Source organism: Petaurus breviceps, unplaced genomic scaffold (assembly GCF_028583685.1).
Source record: "Petaurus breviceps papuanus isolate PSGF00001 unplaced genomic scaffold, PetGlider_PUasm1.0 140, whole genome shotgun sequence".
In the NCBI taxonomy this organism is placed as follows: Eukaryota; Metazoa; Chordata; class Mammalia; order Diprotodontia; family Petauridae; genus Petaurus; species Petaurus breviceps.
In genome coordinates, this window is record NW_027185698.1 from 26,231,518 (window position 1) to 26,256,769 (window position 25,252).

At 35.9% G+C, this 25,252-nt stretch overlaps 1 protein-coding gene across 1 annotated transcript in view; it reads left to right on the forward strand.

Moving 5' to 3' along the window:
* The window catches only part of TAPT1 (transmembrane anterior posterior transformation 1), a 104,870-nt gene that overhangs the window by 70,098 nt on the left and 9,520 nt on the right, over window positions 1-25,252 (forward strand). The window contains exons 5-12 of the mRNA XM_069069385.1: window positions 4,777-4,912; window positions 7,002-7,099; window positions 7,328-7,397; window positions 11,901-11,981; window positions 15,900-16,009; window positions 17,790-17,849; window positions 18,523-18,591; window positions 21,952-22,028. Coding sequence (XP_068925486.1) covers window positions 4,777-4,912; window positions 7,002-7,099; window positions 7,328-7,397; window positions 11,901-11,981; window positions 15,900-16,009; window positions 17,790-17,849; window positions 18,523-18,591; window positions 21,952-22,028 — 701 coding nt within the window. The remainder of the gene's footprint in view (window positions 1-4,776; window positions 4,913-7,001; window positions 7,100-7,327; window positions 7,398-11,900; window positions 11,982-15,899; window positions 16,010-17,789; window positions 17,850-18,522; window positions 18,592-21,951; window positions 22,029-25,252) is intronic.

The window sequence follows — 25,252 nt, forward strand, 5'->3', positions numbered from 1 at the left end:
TTAGTTTCTTTGATTACCTTTTAAGATGCAACTTAACAGAACCAGGAGAACATTGTATAAAGTAACAGAAACATTGTGCAATGACCAGCTTTGATAGACTTAGCTCTTCTCAGCAATGCAGTGATTGAAGACAGTTACAAAAGACTCATGATGAAAAATGCTATCCATGTCCAGAGAAAGAACTATGGAGTCTGAATGCAAATCAATGCAGACTATTTTCTATTTTCTTTCTCATGATTTTTCTTTTTTGTTCTGATTCTTCTTTCACAACATGACTAATATGGAAATATATTTAATATGATTATACATGTATAGCCTATATCAGATTGCATACCATCTTGTGGAGGGGGTAGAGGAAGGAGGGGGAAAATGTAAAACTCAAAATCTTATGAAGATGAATGTTGAAAACTGAAAATTAATTTTAAAAAGTAAAGTATCTGAAGAAAAAAAAAAAGAAGCAGCTCAAAATTTCCTTTATGCAGGAAGCCTTTCCAGGCCTCTCCTCTCCTATCTCATTCCTACTTTATCTCCCTTGTCCCACCCCTAATTCCCAGTTACTAATGCCTTCCCCTTTCAGATTCCTTTCATTTACTCTCTATAGATCTTATATATACTTAGTCATTTACATGTTGTCTCTTTATTAGAATGTATGTTCTTTGAAGGTGGGGGCTATTTTTTGCTTTTGTATCCCTGGCACTTAACACAGTACCTGATATAATTACTTAATAAATTGATTGTCTATTGACTATTCCAGTAGAATGGAAGATCCTTAAAGGCAGAGACTATTTTCATTTTTGTCTTTGTATCCCCAGTGCCTAGCACTATTCTGGCTTATAGTTTGGTGCTTAATAAATGCTTTTTAAGTTTAAGTAGTGAGGAGAGAAGGGCAGATAAGTGATGGAGTGAATGAAATACTGGGCCTGGAGTCAGGAAGATTCATCTTTCTAAGTTCCAATGTCTTTGCCAAGAAAACCCCAAGTGGGGTCACAAAGAGTTGGACATGACTGAAAAATGATTGAACAAACAAAAAGTAAGAAGAAACTTGTTTTAGAGTGGGGGTTACTGAAATTTGTATCTTGGAAACCTTTGACAATCTAGTGGAGCCTTCTCAGCATAATGTTTTTATTTTTTTTTTATTTTTTTTTTTATTCATATGCCCATATACCCTCATATATAGACATATATATTTCTGTTCCCTTCAACTACTAAGAAAAGTTTCATAAGTTACAATTATTGTTTTTCCATGTAGGAATGTTAATAGTTCAACTTTGATAAGTTCCTTATGATTTCTTTTCCCTGTTTACCTTCTCATGCTTCTCTTGCTTCTTGTATCTGAATGTCAAATTTTCTATTCAACTCTGTTTTTTTCAGCAAGAATTCTTGAAAGTCCTCTGTTCCACTGAATGGCCATATTTTCCCCTGAAGCATGATACTCAGTTTTTCTGGATAGGTGACTCTTGGTTTTAATCCCAGCTCCTTTGACCTCCGGAATATCATATTCCAAGCCCTTTGATCCCTCAGTGTAGAAGCTGCCAGATCGGGGGTTATCCTGATTGTGTTTCCACATTATTCAAATTGTTTCTTCCTGGCTGCTTGTAATATTCTCTCCTGAATCTGGGAATTCTGGAACCTGGCTATAATATTCCTAGGAGTTTTCTTTTGGGGATCTTTTTTAGGAGGTGATGGGTGGATTCTTTCAACCTCTATTTTGCCCTCTGGTTCTAAAACATCAGGGCAGCTTTCTTTGAGAACTTCCTGGAGGATGATTTCTAGGTTCTTACTTTGATCATGGCTTTCAGGTAGTCCAATAATTTTTAAATTATCTCTCCTGGATCTATTTTCCAGGTCAGTGGTTTTTCCCATGAGATATTTCACATTGCCTTCTATTCTTTCATTTGTTTGGATCTGTTTAACAGCATCTTGATTTCTCATAAAGTCATTAGCTTCCATTTACTCCAATCTAATTCTGAAGCAATGATTCTCCTCATTGAGCTTTTGAGATTCTTTTTCCATCTGGCAAATTCGACTTTTTAAGGCATTCTTCTCCTCATTGCCTTTTTGAGCCTCTTTTGCCATTTGAGTTAGTCTATTTTTTAAGGTGTTATTTTCCTCAGTCAGGCTGTTGACTCTCATTTCATAATTTTCTTGCATTGTTCTCATTTCTCTTCCCAGTTTTTCCTCCACTTCTCTTATCTGCTTCTTAAGGTCCTCTATGGCCTGTAACCAGCTTGTATTTTCCTTTGAAGCTTTTGGTGCAGGAGTTCTGACTTCACTGTCTTCCTCCTGTTCCATACTTTGCTCCTTTTTGTCCCCAAAATAGGAGTCCAGTGTTGGAATCTTCTGTCTGCTTTGTTTCCTTTGCCTGGTCATGTCGCCCCTCAGTCACTTAACCCCTGGGCTTTTTGCCACAGTAGAACTCTGCCACCAGATGGGGGAGCTTTTGTTCTAAACACTGGGGTTTTCTCAGCAGCCAAAGGTATTAGATGGGTGCCCTCTCTGAGGCCTCCACATGCCCTAGCAAGCTGGACACACACCCCAGGACCTCCACCCTAGACTGCAATCCAGATCCAAGAACGTTAAAGCAAGAGCAATTACCCCTCAGACTGGTGCTTGGTCCCTCTACACTCTGTAGGCTAGGAGCTGAAGCTGCCACATGGTGCTGGCTGGCTGTGCCAGTGTCTCAGTGGCTTCTCGCCCAGGGGGACAAAAGCCACGCACTCCCACTTACTGGGTCCCAAAGTCCAGACTGCACTGACCTCTCACTTTGTCCTTTACATCTATGTGTTGATAAATCTGGAACCACCCACAGCTGCTGTTGATCTGGAGTTCCTTCCTGCCAGCGGCTGGTCAGGCCCACCCTAGGGCTGAAGCCATAGTGTGGAGCTGGGCTCGGCTCCCAGAGTGCTGCACTGGCTGATTCCTGCCAGGCTGTCCTCAGCGGGAGGTTAGCTTCTCTGTGTCATTTTGTGGGTTCTGCAGCTCCAAAGTTTGTTGAGAGTCCCCTTTTTACATGGATTGGGGAAGGTGGAAGCCGGAGCTGTGGGGAGGTCCTGCTTCCACTCCGCCATCTTGACTCCACCCCAGCATAATATTTTTAAATGTCTAAAATGAAATACATAGTATTACAAAAGAAACCAATAATATTGAAATACATTTGTAAAAAATTTTTTTTTTATTTTATGGACCCCAGGTTAAGAAGTCCTACTTTACATGCTCAAGTGGGTCCAGTAGCCATGGTGAAGGATAGCTAAAAAAGATGAAGGTACATTATCAGATTAAAGTTCATCTCAAGACAAAATCAGCTACTGAGGATGGCTGTGATGACTCAGATTCTGGGACAGCAGTAGCCATTCATCTGAACAATTCATTCAAATCATATTCTGATGTCAAGGAGTATTTGTTTTGTATTGAAGGCTAGTGAGTTGCTCTAGTGTTTATCGCTGCATTGCCCATGCTGTCTATGTTCACATGTATGCAATAGGAAAGGAATCTTATAGTTTAGTCTTGATCAGTCTGTTTCCTATGAGGAACACCAAGACTACCCCATCTCTCTAAAATAAGAACAACTTCTTCCCTGTTTGCAATAAGCCACTCATGCTTATTCATACTCCTTCAACTCTTCTTGTATTTTTTATAGCCTCTTTGGGAGGGAATTCCTTTGGCCTGTACCTTCAACTCTGTGGGGGGAAATGAGGCTCTAGGATCTGCCTGCCTGCCTGCCTTTATAGCTAGTTTAAATAATCATACATTTAGTGATTTTGTTTTCTAGCTCAATTTAGCAGAGATATTTATTTGCTAAATAGGTTATTTTGCCATTTATTGTAAATAATCACAGTAAGTCTAATTTGGAAAGATTGTTGAGTACAAGAAGTAAAGTGTTCAATTTGGGACACGGGCAAGTCACTTAATTTCCTCATTTCTATCATGTCCATGATAATACATCTGCTACTTACTTTAGAGAGCTGTTGTGCAGATAGTACCGTGCAAGCTTCCAAGTGCTAAATCAACATGAAGCAGTTGTAATATAACTCACACATGAAGCGAAACACCTGAAAATATCTAACAATTATTTGATTATATGAGGTAGTCAGCCATATGCAAATAATGACTCTGTGTTGAAATATTGGTAGGTGAGAGTGCAAATTGCCACTGCCTTAGCTTAGCACAAGCTATCTCCCATTCTTGAAATGCTTTCCTTCTTCTCTTGTGTCTTTTAGTATCCTTTGCTTCTTTCAGAACTCAGCTCAGAGGACACCTCCTGTTGGAAGTCTTTCTTTATTTTCCCAGTTGTTTTAATGCTATCCCCTTCTAAAATTGTTTTGCCTTTATTTATGTATTTACTTATGTATTGTGCCTCCCAGTGAAATATATATTTCTTAATGGCAGAGGTTGTTTTTGTATTTTTTGGTTTGAGTTGTCTTTGTATCTCGGGGTGGGGGGGGAGGGGGACCCGTGGCCCAGAGGCCATGTATGACCTCCAGGCTGCAGATTCCCTCACCCCTTTAATGCTTTGCACATAATTGCTTAATAAATGCATTGGATTTATGTTTGAATCATTTAAATTGCTGAAACATGTTTTGGCTTTTCCACTGTATTCAGATATATTTTCACTAGTTAATGGATACTGGTGATAGAATGACCGCTAAGATGAAAAATTGTTTCTGAAGTTTAACTTTGGCAGTTTTTGCACTATACTTTAGCAGTGAGTTTATTGATACATCTATCTTAATGATGACTAAGTGAAGCACTTTTTTTTTTTTTAATATCATTCCTCAGGTTGCTGATCGCCTGTTTTCATCATTTGGCCAAGATATTTTAGATGCTCTTTATTGGACAGCAACAGAACCTAAAGAAAGAAAAAGAGCCCATATTGGTTTGATTCCTCATTTTTTCATGGCTGTGCTTTATGTCTGTATCCTTTTAAAATTTCTGGAAACCCCAACTGATTGACAAATTCATTTACTTAGAATATGCAGCTGTAAATAATTACAAACAATAGCTAATAGCTTTATATACAACTAAAGATTGTAGTTTCCTTGGCAGGAACTAGATGCTTTAGAATTTTAAGAGAATAGTTTTTAATCAATATAAAGAACATTATCTTCACAATTCTTTGAAATTCTTTGAATTTATAAGAATTACTTGGAATACATAATAAAACAAGAGATTTCATTATGAAAATGCAGTGAACAGAATCACATTCCAGGACAGAATACATCCACTATAATTTTATTTTGTAGTTGTAGTGAAATAATTGAACTAAGCTTTAAACTTTAGTTTAAGGCAAACAGGGATAAGTTACTTGCCCAGGGTCACTAATAAGTGACAGCTAATAAGTGTCTGAGGCCAGATTTGAACTCAGGAGATGACTCTTTCTGATTCCAGGTCCAACACTCTAGAAACAATATATTGAAGGAATTGAAGCAGTATTCAGGTTTGGGAGGGTCTTCGGGAGGAGGGGGTTTCATTTTGTTTTTGTGAAAAGGATATATGAGAATAGGAAAAGAAAACAATGCCACTCTTAAGCAAGTTATTTTGGATACACTTGCCTCACTTATAATTAACTCTATTTTCATTCATCTCTTTGCCTCTTTTTTTTTTCCTTCTGGATTAAAATGCCTGAGATAAGTCTGAGTTTGAAATTTGAGGGATGAAGGGAGAAATTTTTGAGAATTTCCCAAGCTTCGATATAGTCTTGTTGGAATTTTTTGGTCAGAGCCAAAATTCTATCAGTATGGGGAAACTCCAAGTATGAAAACTCTTTTCCCTGATTGAGATCTACAACTTGTGTACAAACCTAGATCAGAGATGAGACTTGAATTCAACTCTTCTTGACTCCTTAACTAAGCCTTTGTCTTCCATCTCATATTGTAGCTTATATTGGGGTTATGGTGATTTTTTTTTTCTTTCTGTTTCTGAACTGTTCTAGTTTTTGGTGAAACTTTATGTTGGTGGAGGTCAATTCAAACAAACATTAAAAGTTTTAAAAAGTAATGCTTTCACATTCAATCCCATATGGGAAGTAGAATCATCAAAGTGCTTTAATACTATAGATATAATACAAAACAGTAACAATTTTTACCTCTGATTTCCAGAAGGGTCATCTGTAATAGTGAAATTTTGTATTTTTATTCTAAGAGTGAACTATAGTTTTAGAGACAGAAAAGTTAAATATTAAGTACTTAACTGATGATAGAAAAAAAATTACCCAAAGCTAGTTGCTATGCCAGGATTAACACTCAGTTGTGAGTAGGGACCGTGTCAGTCTAGATGAATCAAGTATTCTGCAAATATTCTGTAAAAAAGTAAATATTTGTACCATCTTCAACATTTGTACTTCTAAAATAGAACATAGGGAAGGATGCCAACTAATTTTACAGCCTTTTTTAAATCAATTATCCTGGCTTCACAAAAGACTGTGGGAAATCAAATATTATTTGGGAGAAACACAAAATGATATCTGGGTTAACTTTTTCTCATTAATTCCTTTTAGTAAGAAAAAAATATGAATTAGGAGTATTAACACATGATTTAATATTGAACTTCCAAGCTTCTGTTTGCACAGTAATTAGAATTTTCATTCAAGCACAATTCAATGAACAAGCATTAAAGTTCGTTGGTTTTTTAAAAATCCAAGTTCCACAAGTGTTGCTGTTTATCAATTATCTAGTAGGGAAATTATGAAGAATAATAAATTAAATCTGGTTAGGAGTTAAAAAATAGATCTGCTCTTTTTTCCTTCATTGAATGTCATGAAAATATTTTGTACTATGTCTTTTTTTTTGTCTTTTTGGAGGGGAGAAGGCAGGGTAATTGGAGTTAAATGACTTGCCCAAGTTCACACAGCTAATGTCTTAAGTGTCTGAGGCCAGATTTGAACTCAGGTCCTCCTGACTCCAGGACTGGTGCTCTATTCACTGCACCCCCTACCCTTCCCAGTACTATGTCTTTATTAAGATGAAATGGAAAAAATATTTTTTCCTTAACATCAGTATTGACAGTTCTACATGCAATTCTCATTATGGTTCAAGCAACAACTCTCAATGTAGCTTTTAATTCACACAACAAATCACTGCTTACTATCATGATGTCTAATAATGTAAGTAAAGGGAAATTTTTTACAGCCTCAAGCAATATTAAGATATAAAGTTAGAATTCTAAATTTTACTGCTATAATTCTAAATGCAGTTAAATCAGATTTAATAAGAGATTCATTATTTCGAAAAACCTCTACATTAAAATCATGGCTTTAAGACACCTATATTTAAAATTTCAGTTAAAATTGTTGATATGATTGTAAATATAGTCATTTTGTTTGAAATTACAGTTTGTTGAAATTAAAGGAAGTGTTTTCAAGAAGTTTGAGAAGAACAATCTCTTTCAAATGTCCAATAGTGGTATGTATAATGCCTGGGTCCCAATAGCTATCTTAAGTTCCATTAATATTATTGTGCATGTTTTTTTTAATGAATTTGTTGTTCAGTCGTTTTCAGTTTTGTCTGACTCTTCATGACCTCACTTGAAGTTTTCTAGGCAGAGATACAGAGATACTTTGCGATTTCCATCTCTAGCTCATTTTATGGCTGAGGAAACTGAGGCAAACAGGGTTAAGTGATTTGCCCAGGTTCACACAGCTAGCAAATACCTGACTCCTGATCCTAGACTGGTTCTAGGAACCTAGTCAGGTTCCTGACTTTAAGTACTGTGCCACCTAGCTGCCTTTTTTAATGAATACTAAAAATCTAATCTAATATGTTGGAGAGGGGATTTTGGTTCAGTTATAACTTGAGCTATATGGACTGTAAGGTCCCTTCCAGCTCTGACAATCTTTGACTTTTCTGTGAACTAATGTCCTTTTCCTTTGATTTTCCCAACCATCTAATCCAGGCCTTCTAGCTAAGAACCTCAGAGGCCATTTAGTATAGGTTATACCCAAATACTTATCTTCTTTATGAAATTCCCCCAAAATGACCTTCCAGACCTGATCTCCAGTGATGGATAACCTCCTACTACCAGAGGCAGCCTGTTCTGCTTTTGATTACTCCCATAAATTTTAAGAGATTTTTCATATCAAGAGAAATCTGCCTTTCTGCCTCTTCCACCCATTGTTTCTAGCATTGTGCTATGTGGCCAAATAGAACTCTAATCCTTCTTGCGTGAGATAACTTGTTTGAAGATACACACGTATGCACATGTGCCACCATATACATTTTACCTCCTAAAATGACCATACCCAGCTTCTGCCCCTAATTTTAAGATGGCAGTTCTTCCACAATCCTTGGTTGCCATCCTCTAAATGTCTTAGTCCTGGCTTTGCTGTTTAGTACCTGTGTGATATTGAGCAGATTACAGCATCTCTCTGCATCTCAGTTTCTTTGTCAGTAAAATGGAGGTGTGACTAGTATCACATTGGTAAGCAATAAGGACACCTCCCTTTTAGTGCTCTACTTCTAGTGTCCTTTTTTAGTTTAGTTTTGTTTTTTTACTAGTTTGGTCTTAGCTGAATGAGAAAGAACAATATGGTTTAAAAGCTATTATAGGGGCAGCCAGGTAGCACAGCGAGTAAGAGCATCGGCCCCAGTGTCGGCATGACCTGGGGATCAAATCTGGGCTCAGATACTTAGCACCACACCCAGAAATAACTGGCTGTGTAACCTTGAGCAAGTTACTTAACCCCAATTGCTTTAAAAAAAAAAAAGGCTATTATAAGTGAATGTCTGTTGATTCATAGTGAAATGGTTAATTTTGCCCATTGAGCCATGAGGCAAAAATGGGTCATTAAACTCTACATTATCACAGATAAGTGTAGAAATGCAGTATGTGCAAGGCTGACTGTACAGGATAATTTATTCCCTTTCATGTTTCAGCAATTAAGTATGATGTTTTTCAAGTATATAGATTTAAGTCAAAGAGATCTTCAATGTATGGAAATTTTGGCATTTAAAAATACCCACAAAATTGTATTGTCTCCTATGTAAAATAATTTATATTGCTATATCACCTGTCATCACCTGTTCAGGGAGATTGAAGAGACAATTACTGCATTATGTGGGAGGTTGGTCTACTTGCTCCCTAAGGTCCCTTTTAATGCTAAATTCTCTGATTGTGTACACGGGTATATCTGGTACATGGTGAGTGACCATTTGGAGTTGTCCCTTCATCTCTCTAAAATCCACTAAAAAAACCAATGTTGTCCCCATCCTAGCCTTTCCCTCTATATAACACTCATAATACCTGTTTTTCTGTGGAAATCTTTCACTCAAAATTAATAATAATATGGATTCATAGTAGTTTTCTTATTCTTTAAAAGACAAAAATATTAAAACTGTAGCTGCCCTTTACAAAAGCACTTGAGCATGCTGTCAAGAGGCCAAGGTTTAACATTGCACACACATATATTTATGTATATATACATACATATACATGTTTAATTCCATTTCCTCTACATTAGTTATATAAAAATACATCTCAATAATATAGATTTAACTGAACTAAATACGTCTCTTCAGTCTGAGTTACAAATCTCCATATAGCCCTACATACCTTAACCTTTGAAAAAATTAAAAGAATGAAAATTTCCTTCCCAGAATCTGAGTTGGAAGGGACCTAGTAGATCTAGTCCAAGAATCCCCTCAGGAGCATACCTAGCAAATGGTTCTCTAGCTTTTGCACAACAGACCTCTACTGAGGTAAAACACTATCTTTTGGGGCAACCTTTTCCCAATAATACTCTGCTTATTAGGGAGTCTTGGGAGTTATAAATGCATTAAGTGGGGACTTCCCCCTTTCTGTAGTAAGGGTCTACAAATGGGGATTTGGTGAGGGGCTATATGGGCTGATGCTTGTGTAAAGGGAAGGAATAAAGGGTCCTGTGTGGTCTTTGAGAGGTTTGAGATACATTATAAGTAAAAGGCTTCTCCTGCTCTCATGACTAAACCAAGTCACGTGAACTCATAAAAATTAGGAACCAAGTGAACTCATAAAAATTAGGAACATGGAATTATCATCTCTCTATGCAGTAGTTTTGTATTCACTAACACGCTAGCATTCATAGGAATTTAGAATCAGAAGATAAAGATACACATCATTTAGTTCTCTAGTCATTCCCTTTACATGAGTTTAGTTTTGGACATGGGCAATTTAAGATACCTATGGGACATCTATTTTAACGTGTCTGATGGACAATTGGAGATGGGAAACTGAAGGTTAGAAAAGTGTTTAGGGACAGATAAATAGATCTGAGAATCATTATCATAGAGATATGGGAGCCAATGATATTACCAAGCAAAATATATGCCTTGGATTCTTGAGTCTTTCATCTATTTTCAATGCCATCAACTCTAGAATGCATCAGTTGAAGTATAAGAATCTTGTTCTTATAGATCACAGCATATGTTTGTGCATGTGTGTGTGTGTATGTGTGTGTGTGTGTGTGTAGAGAGAGCTTTTTTTTTCTTTTATAGTATACTTTGTATATTTTTATAGTACTTTCCATTCTATTCTATTCCACAAGAGGCAGTGTTGTCTAGAAGATAGAGAGCCAGCCTCAAAGCCAGGAAAACCTGAAACACGTACAAGCTGGTGTGGTCATAGGAAAGCCTCTTAAGTTTCTTAATGCCTTTTGGCAACTCTGGGTTCATAAATTGTGCAGAGGTCATTGGTTGTCATTGGTAGAGGAATTTTCTCACCTGTAAGTTTACATGTGGTCACTTGTTAAAGGGGAGGAAGAGGAAGGTAAACTACTCTTTTATGGCAATAGCAATGTCTAATGCCTTGCTCAGTTGTTAAAACCTGAAATATTTGTTAAATAAATGATTAAACTTCAGAAAAATTGTGGATAAAGGCTTTTTGGTTAGAAAAGGGAAATGGATATGATAGTGTTGAGGAGAATGGGAATGAGAAAATAGAAGATGGTGATTAGGGATTGTTTTCTTGTTTTCTCCTATGTGGCTGGAAACTGATTAATATAAGGGTTGGAACAGAAATATGTGGAGGGAAACCATTAGCCATGAGGGTAATAGTGGAGGCAGTTGAAAAATAAAGCTTCTGTTCTCCAATGAGTGTTTCTGGGTGAGGGCCATATTCATTCTTGCCTGATGGAGGAGTGAAGGTGTCAGTGTTTTTGCTACAGCTGTTCAGGAAGAGGATTCTGGGTGTTGATCAGCTCCAGCCTGCTGCTCTTCCTACTGTTCTAGAGTGAGGAGACATGGCAAACCTCTCCAGTAAACCCTAAATGGGGCCACAAAAAGTCAGATGTGACTGAAATGACTGAACTTCAACAACAGTAAGAGTGATAGGGGAGGGTGGATCACTTAAATCAGTGCTGGTACAGCTGAATCCCCAGTTGGCAGAGGGCACAGGAACAGCTAGGGAAAGGGGAGCGAAGAAAGCACTCTTAAATCTCATAATTCCTGCAAGGCAAACTACTGATAAATTTCCAGCAGGATTTTTACAAGATCCAACTAAAACTTTTCCATATGTTGTTAATTGTGTAGACTTAATAAAATGATGAAGAAAATGTCAAGAATGCAGATTAAACTTTAAAATATGGCTTGTGCACAATTTTTTTCAGAACCCCAGTTCTTAAGCATTTACCAGTACAATCTGGTTGTAGCAGGTACTACATGGTTGTAAGCTCTAAAGGCTAGTAACTATGAACACCCTTTAAACTTAACATGACATTATCTAGTAAACCCTTTATTTTTATAGGTGAGAAAATTTAAATCCAATAGGGTTAATTCATACAAAGTCATTTGTATTTTATACTGTTTTCAATTAATTAATTCAATGTCAGACCAATGCCCTTATAATAACACCTCTCACATTACTTTGTGTGTAGTAAGTGTTTAATATTTATTGAAACAAATTTTAAATATTTTCTTTATATTTCTCATTTTTAGATATTAAGGAACGATTCACAAATTATGTGCTCTTGCTAATAGTATGTCTAAGAAATATGGAACAATTTTCTTGGAATCCAGGTAATTAAACATTTACCAACTGTGATGAAACTTAACTTTGCTTTTGAATTAAAACCCTTAAAATGGAATGAAATAATTGCTAAAGTTTTTAAGAAATACATTTTCAGCTTTATCTAATAAATTCCAGGTATTTTTTCCAGCCATTTTAAATGTGTCTTGTCAATTTAATCTTTTCCCAATTCCTGAAATAATAGCTTTGGGATTTTTAAGATGTGATGGGTGCTCATCATGATACTCTTCTATCCCCTGGCCTAGTTCTCACTTATCTCTTTTGCTGGTGTCTCAGTCCTCATCTCCTGGAACTGTTGCTTCAGGTGACTTGCTCCTGGAAAGCTCCACCTTGAGCCACCAGGGGCTACCACTGCCGCTACATAATGTCTGGCAAGGGCAGCTAGTCCTGGAAATCTTGAGAGGTCACTACCAAATGGAATAAATCTTCAGGATGCTGAAAAAAGGAAAATCATTTGTCCAGGATCCTAAGTTTAAAGCCTGAAGAGACCTTAGAGGTCATCTAGTCCAAACCTCCCCCACCCTTTGTTTTTTACCGATTAGGAATCTGAGGCACAGAGAGAAATTAACTACCCAAAGCCACACAGGTAGTAAGTGACAGAGGCAAGATTAAACCCCAGCTCCTCTGCCTCTGGCACTCTTTTCCCTCTGCCATGCAGTGGCGGAAGAGCTGGCTGTACTTGGAGTTGTGTCACCAAAACAAATCCATACATGGCAGAGTGACGTTTGAAGAGTTGGACTTCTCTTTAATAGAACAATGGAAAAGACTGCATTTGGAGCAAAACACTTGCTCTAAAAGGGAACACCTAGAAAAGAGGCTTTTCAAATTAAATTTTGTTAAACCTAATTCCACAAACACCTGGCAGTCTTGGGTAAGAGTCATGGTCAGAGTCCTTGATGCCAACAAACATCTTAATTGGAAATTTTATCTTAAAAGCCAAGCTCCTGAGTGACTACCTCCTTATCCAAAGTGAGATTTTTTTTTTTTATGTTTGAGAGAAAGATACATGTTTGTGTTCCCAAGATTTAGAGTTTTTTAAATGGAGCAGGCTGTTTTACACTACTCTTTGGGGCATCACTATCTCTAAATCCTTTTGGGGCAAAAATCCTCTGCAGTCATCAGACCACCAGTTCTGTGTAAACAGACACATGATGGTTTCCTACCTAGCAAACAAACTTCACTGACCAGTACAGACTCCTCAGCTCCAGAACACCAAAGGAATGAAACTGAAAACCCCCTTCCAGGTATAAATACGGGTGGACAAACACTAGCCAAGAACCATGGTGTAAATATCATCCTTCCTACTTCCTTCCCCCTCTCGTGTTGTCTTCTTTCAGTTCCTACTTTCTCCCTGAGTTTAGATGTTCATATTCAAATTCCATGTTTAGTTTTCATCATTTTTCATTTCATAAGTCTGCATATATTTATAAATTAGGTTGACGCAACTATAAAATGTAAGTAAAAGCAGTTTCTGAATTAAAATACTCATAGTCAAAGAGGATGGGGGAGAAACTCAAGGACTTGAAACCACTATGATTATTAAGGAACCATAAGTAAGGTTAGATAATGTGTTAGATAATGTTAGATAATCATAAGTAAGGATGATCCCTAAGACTCTGTCCTCAACACTCTTCTCTTTCAACACACACTCTCTCTTAAAAATATCTACTCCTGTGACTTCAGTTGATGACTCAATGTAAATGTCTCCAAAGTCTATAATATCAAGCCCTAATATTTTACCTATGGTCTAGTCCTCCCTTTCCAGTTGCTTGCTAAAAATAATGTGGCTGCCCTGTGCAGGCCCTTCACACTTAATATGTCCAAAATTTAACTTTGGATCTTTCATAGAATCATTGCCAAAAGCGACCATAGAGATCATTTAGTCCTATCCCCTCATTTAGAAGATGCAAAAACTGAGGCCATATGACTCTAAATCCAGTATTCTTTTTTTTTTCTTTTTGGAGGGCAATTGGGGTTAAGTAACTTGCCCAAGGTTACACGGCTGGTTTTTTTGTGTGGGTGTTAAGTGTCTGAGGCCGGAACTGAACTCAGGTTCTCCTGACTCCAGGGCGGGCACTTTGCTCACTGTGCCACTTAGCTGCCCCATAAATCCAGTATTCTTTACAATTTACCACATTGCTTTCTTTACCTCCCTTACATGCCTAACTTGTGTCATACCTATTTGTATACATCATGCTATCCTCTCAAATGCCCTTCCCTCCCCCTACCATTGACATTTGACTATAAGCTTCTTGAGGCTGTAAAAGGACTATATTTGTTTTTGTTCTTATTTATTCAGTACTTTTCATTTTAATGCAGTCTACATAGTCGACATTTAATATTGTTTGTTGAATTAAATAGTCTGTCTTCCCTGTACCATGGCATTATCCTAAATTATCTCCTATAGTTTAAATTCTACAATTTACCATAAGTCTGGTAGCAAAATATGTTAACAAATGTATCTTGAGATGGTGAATGAATATATAAATTTGGTTTAGAAGTTTAAACACTACAATGTCAAAGTTTACCTGGCCTTTCCCCCTGCCTCTCCACCTTTGTAGAATAAGGAATTGCGGAAATTGCATGCTTATCAAAAAAAAAAAGTCAACTGTTTATTCAACACCTGTTTTTCAAAATTATATATTATGTAGGGCCACTAAAACTTCCTTTTGGAGGTTTTTCTTCTAGACTTTCACTTCTGTTTAGTTATATGACTATATATGATTTCTCACTGTTGGCGAAAAGGAGTTTTTCAGAGAATCAGAGAATGTTCGAACCTTAGACTTATTTGCCACAGATCATTGATAGTTGCATCTATAACAGTCTGCTTATACTTGATAAGGTATTCATGAAGTTTTTGATGTAAAATCCCATTATAAACTCCTTAAGGACAGAAATTCAACTTTTCCTTCATATTCTTCACATAGCTTCACATTTGGAGTCATTATTTGCTGATTTGACTTGAAGAATCATCACATCTTGATTTTAATTCTCCAAAAATAGTTGCCCAGGCCTATCTAAATATATTAGGTGGTGTTGGAAGCATACCAATTTTTTTTAACTGGCTAAATTGCCTATCTATAGATAAAACTACAGAGTCAGTCAGCATTTATTAAGTGTTATGTGCCAGGCACTTTGCCAGTAAGCATAAGTGAGTCAGAGAAAGGCAAAATTTGTCTATGCCCTCAATAAATTCACATTCTAATGAAAGAGACGACATTTAAATAACTAGAGATGTACAAGGTACATACAGAATTGATGGAAGGTACTATAAGAGGCAAAGGCACCAGCAGCTAGAAGGACCAAGAAAAGTCTCCAGCAGTAGATGTGGCTTAAACTAACTGAGTCTTCAAGGGAGTCAGAAACTGAGAAGAAGAAGAAGAAGAGAGCAGAGCATTTGAGGCCTAGGGGCAGCCACTGTGTAGAACAGGAGACAGGAGATGGAGAGTCTTATGTGAGGAATTGCAAGTAGACCAGAAGAGCCCCGAGGGGATTAAAGTGTAAGGACACAGCAAAGGCAGAAATGGGCAAGGTTCACAAGGGCTTTTAATGCCCAAAAGAGGAGTTTCTATTTGAACCCAGAGGTAATAGGGAGTCACTGCAGCTCCTTAAACAAGGGGGTGACATGGTCAGGCCTGGGCTCTAGACAAATCACCTTGGCAGTTGAGTGGAGGGTGGATTGCAGCAGCAAAGGATTTACAGAGTAACCTACAGATTATAATTGTTCCTTTAATTTGGGTAAAATATAACTGTTTTGTCAATAGGAAAATATTCACAAGGATAGTTCCATAACAGTCAAACTTAATTTTATTAGTTTAAAATGTAAGAGGTTCTCCCTTTGAAGATTTTAAACAGTTGTGGAAGCACACGGTGATTATCTGACTTTGGTTTTCTTCTTAATTTTATAGATCACCTTTGGGTATTGTTTCCAGATGTCTGCATGGTGATTGCCTCAGAAATTGCTGTGGATATTGTAAAGCATGCCTTTATCACCAAATTCAATGACATTACCGCAGATGTATGTTTGTCATAATGATCTGAGAGTTTTAGCTTGACTTGTGTTTTAATATTTTCTGTTTTTCTTTAATGTAGCATTAAGTTATAATGTATATGAAGATTAATAGAAGAAAGGTGTTTTGTATCACTGAAGATTATTTGTTTATTTTTATCTCAGTTTTAGAAATGCCTTTTATTGTGTTTATAAAATCCAAGATAAAATAGATTTTCTTTTTGCTTTAGTGTGATAGCCCATAACATCTATTCTTCTAATTTCTAGATGTGTGCAGAATTTGGTTTTCCTATCAAAGGATTTGATTACAGTTGAGGAAGTTTATTTTATGATTGTAACCTTTCTAGAAGTGAGCATATTGATGTATGTGACTATGTTAAAGGATATAAAAGGAATTCTTTTTGTTCATTTAGATTTCCCTTATCTCCCTCTTATAATGGGGTCAAATATAGAAATGCTATCCATTTTAGTGACTTTATGAATATTACCATGTGATGCATTTAATAAGCATGCCACAGGGATTTATATTTGTCCTGCTCTTATATAAGAATGCAAAAATAAAAAATAATAATGGGATAAGTTTCAACTGTGAAGTTCTTCAGTTTGCTGTTTGAGTTATTGTGTATTTAGAGCTTTATTTTATATATTTTTGTTAGAATATGTAATTAAAATAGTAAGTTGAAATAGTAATTTCCAAATGCTGATAAAAAGAATTGCTTTACCTTTTTTACCCCTTTGTTGCCTTAAGTAGAACAGCAAAAAATTTTGATTAATAAAATCATTTTCTCTATATCAAAGTAAAATTCATAAAGCAGATTTCAAGGATTTAGTATTGCTGTTTTTGCTATATTTGTTATTGCTATATTTAGTATTGCTGTTCAAATTGGCAGATAAGTGCATATCTTCAAACTATATCATGTCAATTCTATTTATTCTTATACCTTCATTCCCTAGGAAGCTCAAGGAAGTTAAGCATTAGTATTTGTATATGTGACAGAATTCTTAGCAGTTTTTCCTTGTCTAAATTAATATTGTTTAAAAACCTTAGAATACAGTGCCTGAAATCCCCAGCTTCTTAACATTTCTTGATCAGGAGTATATATGCATGTGTGTATTTGCATAATACTCTCATCTGCAGCAAATACCTTTTTAAATGATTTAATAGCATTTTATATAATGTAAAACAAGAGCATCATGTTTATATACTAGTAGAAGTCAATAAGCTGGGAAAATATAACAAACTAGATAAAATTTAATGAGAGTCATGGTTAATATTCCTCCTGAGCCCACCCCCCTTTTTTGCATACCTCCAATTCTAATAACTTTAATTATGTCATCTGAAAAGAAAAATTAATTATCTGGGAATTTTTGCTCTTAATATTTTTGGGGGGAGGGATTCAGTGGTATTCTTTGGTAATGCTACACACAAAAATACATTTGGAGAATTAGCCCTTTTCTGCCACCTAGCATTTTATCCTCAAAGTCAGCAAAAATTAAGGATAATGTTTTGCTTTACATTTTAAGTGGCTGCCCAACTATTGTAATCTGACACATTTGTTTTGAGTGCAAAATTGTACTTTGGGCAAGGCAAGCATTTCAGGAAATATTAAGTCATAACCAAACTTGGACATTGGCGAGAGCAATGAACTTAATAATCTAAATTTTCTGTCTGTTACTATGTCAGATATAATTTAAAGAGATTAGGTATAAATTATACTTCACAGATAAAAACTGATTTTCCCACATATGCCATAAAAGGTTATATTTCTTGTTTTTAATTTTTTTTTAGGTCTACAGTGAGTACAGAGCTAGCCTTGCTTTTGACCTTGTTAGCAGCCGCCAGAAAAATGTAAGTATTAAATCAAAAGTGTCCTTTAATATAAATTAATGGTCTATTAAATGCATTTTGGACATATTAAAGGACCTATGATTTTATGGAGATGACGATTCTGCCAATCATATCAAAGCTATTCTTTGCCTTAGTAGACAATCTTTGTGAACTATTTGACCAAAAATTTTTCCCTAGGCAATGGCAGACTTTCTGGTGATCAGTGTCACTGAACTAGGCTGGTCCTCAGATGATATTTACAGATACCATTGTCAGGTCCATCTCCAGAGCCTGTCTAACTGCTTACATTGCACTAAGCAAGACCTCTGAGAACTCAGGATCATCTCTGTACCATGACATGGCATTGGAATATAGCACTTTTGGAATTTTGAAATGTCAGCTAAGAAAAATTGCAACATTTAAATTTCCTTATAACTCAGAAACTGAAGAATTAAAGAACAATGTTAGGATCAATACTAATTTAACTTATTATCTTTAATCACATTATCTTGTAAATTAAGCTTTCTTGTTTGACCAGTTTTATGGAAGACAATTAAAATTTCTTGTCCATTTACTTTAAGTTTTTTATGTATCTGATTTTTGACAAATGTGACAAATAGCAGCAATTGTAAAATAAGATGTTTTAAAGTAGTTTACTGCAAATTTGGCATTTGCTTATTCTTTTTCTTTCCAGGCATACACTGATTATAGTGATTCTGTTGCACGCAGAATGGGCTTTATTCCTCTCCCACTGGCTGTTTTAGTAAGTATCTTGTACATCTTTCCCTTATTTAGTAAAAATTGTGTCTTAGGACTTCAGATGCTTCAATGATCAATAATTTCACCAGAATAACTCTACAGCTTAGTAGATTTCACTTGTGATTTGCTCTTCCTCTATTCCCCCAGTTAAATAATGGTCATGCTTATTATTTTTAAAGTTCTGAAGTATTCTTAAGTTTTACGTATTGATATTCTTTTGGTTGCTTGGTCCTTTGGAGCTTTATTTATAAGTTACAGGTACATTTGTTCATACAACTAGGAACATTCTAATAAGTGATATTATAGATATGCATATAGTTTTCAGATGTCATTATATCTGCCCAATTTAGATCAAGCCATGATAGTCATTTTTGTTTGTATCCATATCTGTCGATGTCCTTTCTTTCTACTTAATCTCATGTTTTTAAAGAAAGAGAATATAAGCATCTCTCTATAGAAAGTATAGCTAGTGTTCCCCTGTAAACACAGAATCTAAAGAAAATCAAATGAAGAATGACATAAAATGAAATGGTAGGTTGCATTAAATTTATTTTAGACTTATTACCAGTTTTCCTTTTGGTTATGAACATTTGACTGGCTTATTGATATTTTCATTTCCATGAAATCCAGATCATAATACCTTGACAGATTTTGTTTTAAAATTGTACTAATAGTTTATATTGTATGATTTTATTTGTTTTGAAAGAGAAGGGAGGTTAGGTGCTAATAATTCTTGTAATACAATAAAATTTAATATTGAAGGACATCTTAATCCTTTAAAAAAGTTTATGAACAAACAAGAAAAAAGAGTTTATGAGCTAGTAGAATCATAAGGAGGTATAAGTTCATATTTTGAAATTGGAAATACCAATTTTTCTATTCTAAATACCCCAGCTGAAATGGTAGGAATGAAATTAAAATAGACATTAACTAAAACATCTTCATATGCTAAATCTGAGGATAAGCATAAATTGCCTAAAGGCTAAAGAGTGCTTGGAAGTGATTGCTTTCGGTAAAAGATGAACTTGCTTTGCCAGTTAAACCTTTACCCATTTTGGCCATTATCACAGATGTTTAGTCAGAAGAACAGACTACCAGTAACCTACTCATTTATTTTATGGAAGTTATCTACATTTTAAAACTTAACCATTTCTAAACTCCTCTAAAATTTTAACTGTATTCTTTTGTATGATCTTCTAAAACTATTCTGCCAAAAGACTTAAATGTGATTAGTAATAATGTTAGAAAAAAAATTTGTTTCAAAAAAGCATCTTGTGTTATTGATAGGGATTCTTTAGTTGTACGGTGGTGGTGAGATGATTCTCTTTTGTATGTATCTGTCTTTAAGCCAAAAAATAGCACCATAACTTGGAAGAAATGATTTTATCTTTTAGTCCTGACTTGCAATCAGGGTTAAGTGACTTGCCCAGGGTCACACAGCTAGTGTCAAGTATCCGAGGCCAGATTTGAACTCAGGTCCTCCTGACTCCAGGACTGGTGCTGTATCCATTGTGCCACCTACCTGCCCCTAGTCGTGACTTTTCTAAAAAAGAAGACATTTCCTAAGGTCCAGTTAGCAATCAAACTTAGCCACTAAAAGTCACTGTAGAGTTGTGAAGCCACATAATAAGAAACATATAAAATTTAGGCTTATGATTGATTAAAATTATTTCATATCATAGTAGAAGGAGGGTAAAGTACAAGGAAGAAAAACTAAGCCAATTCATTTTTTCTAACTTTTAAAAAAATAGATTTTTTTTTGCCAATTTTTACTATATAAGAATGAAAAAAAATCTTTTCTAAATAAAGGAAAAAGTACCAAAAAAGAAAAATCATAATTACTTAATTGTTTGCATGTATTTGCAATATCAAAAGACTCCCTTAAAAGTTTGACTATAGATTAATCATTGACTTTTTTGTTTAAAAAAAAAAATTGGTCTGACTTGTGCCAGTTAATTTGACTTTCTAATGAAATTTACTAAATATAAGTTTATTAGCTCTTCCAAAAGAAACTTTAAGAATTTTGAATCAAAAAGCTTATTTTTATCCTACAGGATTTCCTTATTGATATATACGCTTAATGTATTAAATGAATAAATAATTTTATTATAAACTGTCTTATTTTCACATCAAGTAACAGCATATGTTAGGTTTCAGTGATCCTTTAAAAAAATGCGTCCTTAATCATTAGCAATAACATGAGAAGACTTTAAAACAATTGTAAAGGAAACTGGACTCACTCTATTTTACCTATAAATTGCCCTTTCTTCAGCTATGTCCTTTGCAGCATTGCAAAGGAGAAGCTCGGGATGCCATAAGTCACAGCTCTAGGCTTGGAGTCAGGAAGACCTGAATTCAAATGCAGCCTCCCATGTTTACTAGCTATATGACCCTGGGCAAGTCATTTAACCTTGGTTTACCTCAGTTTCCTCAACAGTAAAATGGAGATAATAACATCACCTACCTCCAAGGTTTATTATGAGGATCAAATGATGTATTTGTTAAGCACTTAGCATAGTTCCTGGCACATAGTGGTTTTTAATAAAGTCTTGTTTTCTTCTCTCATATGTGAGTATCAAGCCAACACAACTGTATCATTTATATTTGTTTATATCTTTTTTTTTCGATGAGTACCAGGAAATTCATACACTAGATTTAAAAACTTAGTGTTTATTAATCTCTCTGCCTATGGGAAAATAAACATTCAACCATCTGTCTTAAAAACAAATACTCAGCCTGTTTCTTGGCCCCAAATAAATAGGTTTCTGATGGTGATTAGTTTTGTAGGAAGCAGGCCCGTATTCTGGAATCATCCTGTTCTTTCAAGGTCCTACTTAAGTCAGAGGGGACAGAGTAGTAGTTAAAAAGAAAAAGGATATAGAAGACAAAAGCTGAGTAGGAAAAGCTTTCAGTAAGAAAAAAATCACTTTAAATTCTCTAATTGTGTCAAAATTTAAAGAACCTTATTGAGTTGCAATGGAATCATCCCAAGTGGCTTCTAACTCTGTAGGGCTTAGAATACCTTCTAATATGAAATATAGAAGAAAAAGCATTTAAAAGTGAAAGAGAAAAATTGGGGGACGCTTCTGTACTACTGAAAGATTTCTGTATGTTTTAGACAAGTTCAGACACTTATTTTTCCTAGGTTTGCCTGAGCAAACCAAAAACTGCTCCCTAAAAGAAATTGTTACAAATTGGACTGCTTTAAATGCATAGGAGGCCCATCTACTTGGGTAACTATTGGTCAGCATTGAAAGAGTATTCCAGTACAGGCAATTCCTGAAGGGCCAATAAGAGGCAGGTGGGTTGGTGTCTAAATAGTGTTAATGACGATTAATTTATTTCTCTTTGCATCTTTCGTTAGCTCATCAGAGTCGTAACAAGCTCAATTAAAGTGCAAGGAATCCTGTCTTATGCCTGTGTCATACTCTTCTATTTTGGGTAAGAGTAATCATTCTTGAGTTTATTTATAGTTTAGTAAGCTAATGACATAAGATATAAACAAACTGAAGTTAGTCCAAGTGATGCTGCCATTCAGTATGTTATAAGCAGCTAGGGAAATGCCTGCTGGGGGGAGTTTTCTTTGATAGAGTGTATCTTCTTTAAAAGATGTTTTTATATTTTTGGAACTGTTAATAGCAGTTGTTTAAAGTACTTTGATTATAGCTTCAAAACCAAAAGGCTACCTGTTCACAAAAATATTAATCAGAGAATAATAGTTCATGTACTCAGTGCATTTAGCGTTTCAAAATTACTTTCTTCATCACATGTAAGATGGGAATTAGAAGTATCATCTGCCTTTTACAAATGAGGAAACTCAAACTAGAGAAGGGAAGTGATTTGGCCAAAGTCCTAGTTAACAACTGAGGGAGCAAGGATTCAAGCCCAGTACCCTTCTGATGCCAGGTCCAGTACCTTTCGTAGTTTGCCACATTGTCTCTAAGATATGAGATGTTTAGAAAGGCCTAGCTTTGCTGCTTACTGCCTGATTGAGCTGGAGCAGGTATTTCCACCCCTCTCTCTGCTGTAGTTTCTTCATCTGTAAAGTTCCTTCATTCCATTAACATTTACTAAGTGCCTACTGTGTGCCAGACACTGTGCTAAGTGGTGGAGATACAAAATAAAAGAAAAAAAAGAGGAAAAAGACAATCCCTGCTCTTAAGGAGTTTGCTTAGAGATTCAGATAAATCTCTATGCTCTTTTCTGGTCCTAAAACCTATGATCCTAAGAAAAACCTATAAAAAAGGACAAATTTCTAGAGTAAATTGTACACTAAGGCAGTTGTACAATCAATAAGGACTTATTAATCAATTACTGTGTGCTTAACTCTACTTGGCACTGAGGCTATAAAGGCAAAAATATACTAGCCTCTAACTCAGTAAACTTACATTCTATCAAAGAAATATAGTAATAGAACAATTGAATATTTTAAAAGCCAATATAAACCTTGGCTGACCTAGGAGAGATAGCAGGACCTTACCTTGATCAGACCACATCAGTAGTGTTGTGTTCTATTCTTGATAACACATTTTGGAAAGGACAGTAATAAGACAGAGAACATTCAGAGTAGGCAAGACAGGGCAATGAGCCTTTATTAAGCATTTACTGTGTGCTAAGTGCTGGGGGTACAAAGGTCCTACTCTCAAGGAGTTTATATTCTAATTAAAGAGGACAAGATACAAAACACCCAAAAGGGAGTCAGGGAGAAGGGAACACCAGGATCCCACAGCATCACTTCATGGCACTGAAGTCCAGAAAATCAGAAGCATAGCCAGAAGGCTAGCTAAGATTGGCTGGCATGTCAGAGAGATGTTCCTTCAGAGAAGTCACAGGAGTAGATGGATGGAGGCCTCGGGTGCTGAGAAATTCCAGGGGGAGACTGCAACTGTGTCATAGTATTTAAGTCTAGAAAGTCAAAAACAGTCAAGAGAGGAAGGAAAGTTGGTAGCCAGACATGAAAGTTGGGCGTTGGAGAGAAGAGGAGCTTTGCTAAGAACGTGAGGGTGGTCTTCAGCTATTTGAAGGGCTGTTGTGTGGAAGAGGAACTAGACAGGAGCAATAGAAATACTGGACTGGAAGTTGCAGAGAAGCGGATTTTGGCTCGATGTCGGGTACTCTGATCCAAGCGAATGGATTACTTCCTTCTGGAGACATTCAAGCAGAAGGAGGAATTGGTTTTCTTCAGTTCCAGACTGAATTGGATGGCTTATAAAGACCCTTCCAACTTTAGGGCTCAGTGCAAAGTGTAAGCAGAAGAAGACCAAGATCATTGTGGGCTGCAGTCTGATCAGGACAGACTTGATAGATAGAGTTTATGAGACCACAAGGAGCTGCACTTAACTGGAGTGTGAGTATAGAGAAAGAAGAGTGATGAGGAAAACAGACATGGAAGCTGAATGATTAGGGAGCTGTTACAATACAAACATGAGAGCATGGGATGATCAGCGGAATGGAAATGGAAGTGAATAGAAAGGATTCATTATTATTAACAATGGAAAAAAATTAGAAGAACTTGGTCATGAATTAAAATAACCACATTGGAGTACATTGGTCTCTTAGGTCCCTTCCAGGTTTGAAAGTTCATATGATTCTGTGAAAGGTGGGTAAATTGAGAACAAGGGGAAATTGTCAAAAGGATGTCCATTTGTTGGAGACAACATGCTTTGTACTTGTTAAAATTGGTTCAGAATCTCAGTGGAAGAAACTGATGATTTGAGACCAAAAAAGAGGGTATCCTCTAATCACTGGCATACAGGTAGCAGATAAAAACTATCTGAGTCTATTAGATCCTAGGATTCAGCTTTGGGGAATGAAGATCGATGATTAGCAATAACTTAGATCTATACAAAAGTTTGTCCTCACTTTGGTAATGTGCTGTTGTAAGAAAAGCTTGGTCCAAATCCCCCCCATACTGTAACCCTGGTGAAGCTTCATAGCTTTTTCAGCTTCCATTTCTCACATATAAAATGAGGGATATCTAACGTATCGTGTAAATGTCAGTGATATCCCCATTTTAAAGATTGACACAGAGAGGTTAAGGCAATTGCCCGGGGTCACAAGACTAGTAAATATTATAGGTGTTCTGATTCCTGAATCATTTTTTTCTATTCCATCTTTTAATTAACGATCAAAAGAAAAATGAGAAATCATTGAAAAGGAGAGGATGAAGACGAGAGAGTGCTTAGAAAAATAAAGGGAAGATAATCAACTGTAAAGACTTAGTAACTGATCAGCACAATGATCCAAATCCACAATTCCAAAGGACTCTTGGTGAAAAATGCTATCCACCTTCAGATAGAGAACTGATAGGCCCTGAGTGTAGACTGAAATATATTTTTTCTTTTTATTTTTCTTTTTTCAGAACATGACTGATGATTCATATGTGTACTGAGTATTTCTTGCCTTCTCAATGAATGAGGGAGAGGTTGAGAGAGGAAAAGAATTTGGAACTGAAAATAAAATAAAATTTAAAAAAGGAAAAGGGTCTTTAAACCTGAAGGTGAAGAAATTAGATTCCTGCCCTACCCCAGCCCCCCAAAAAAGGGAAAGGTGGTTAAACATAAACCTAAATATAAGAGTGTAAATAAATTAATTATAGGATTGAGAGCTGGAAAGGACCTTAGAAGTCATCTAAGCAACCCCCTCATTTTATACATAAGGAAGTA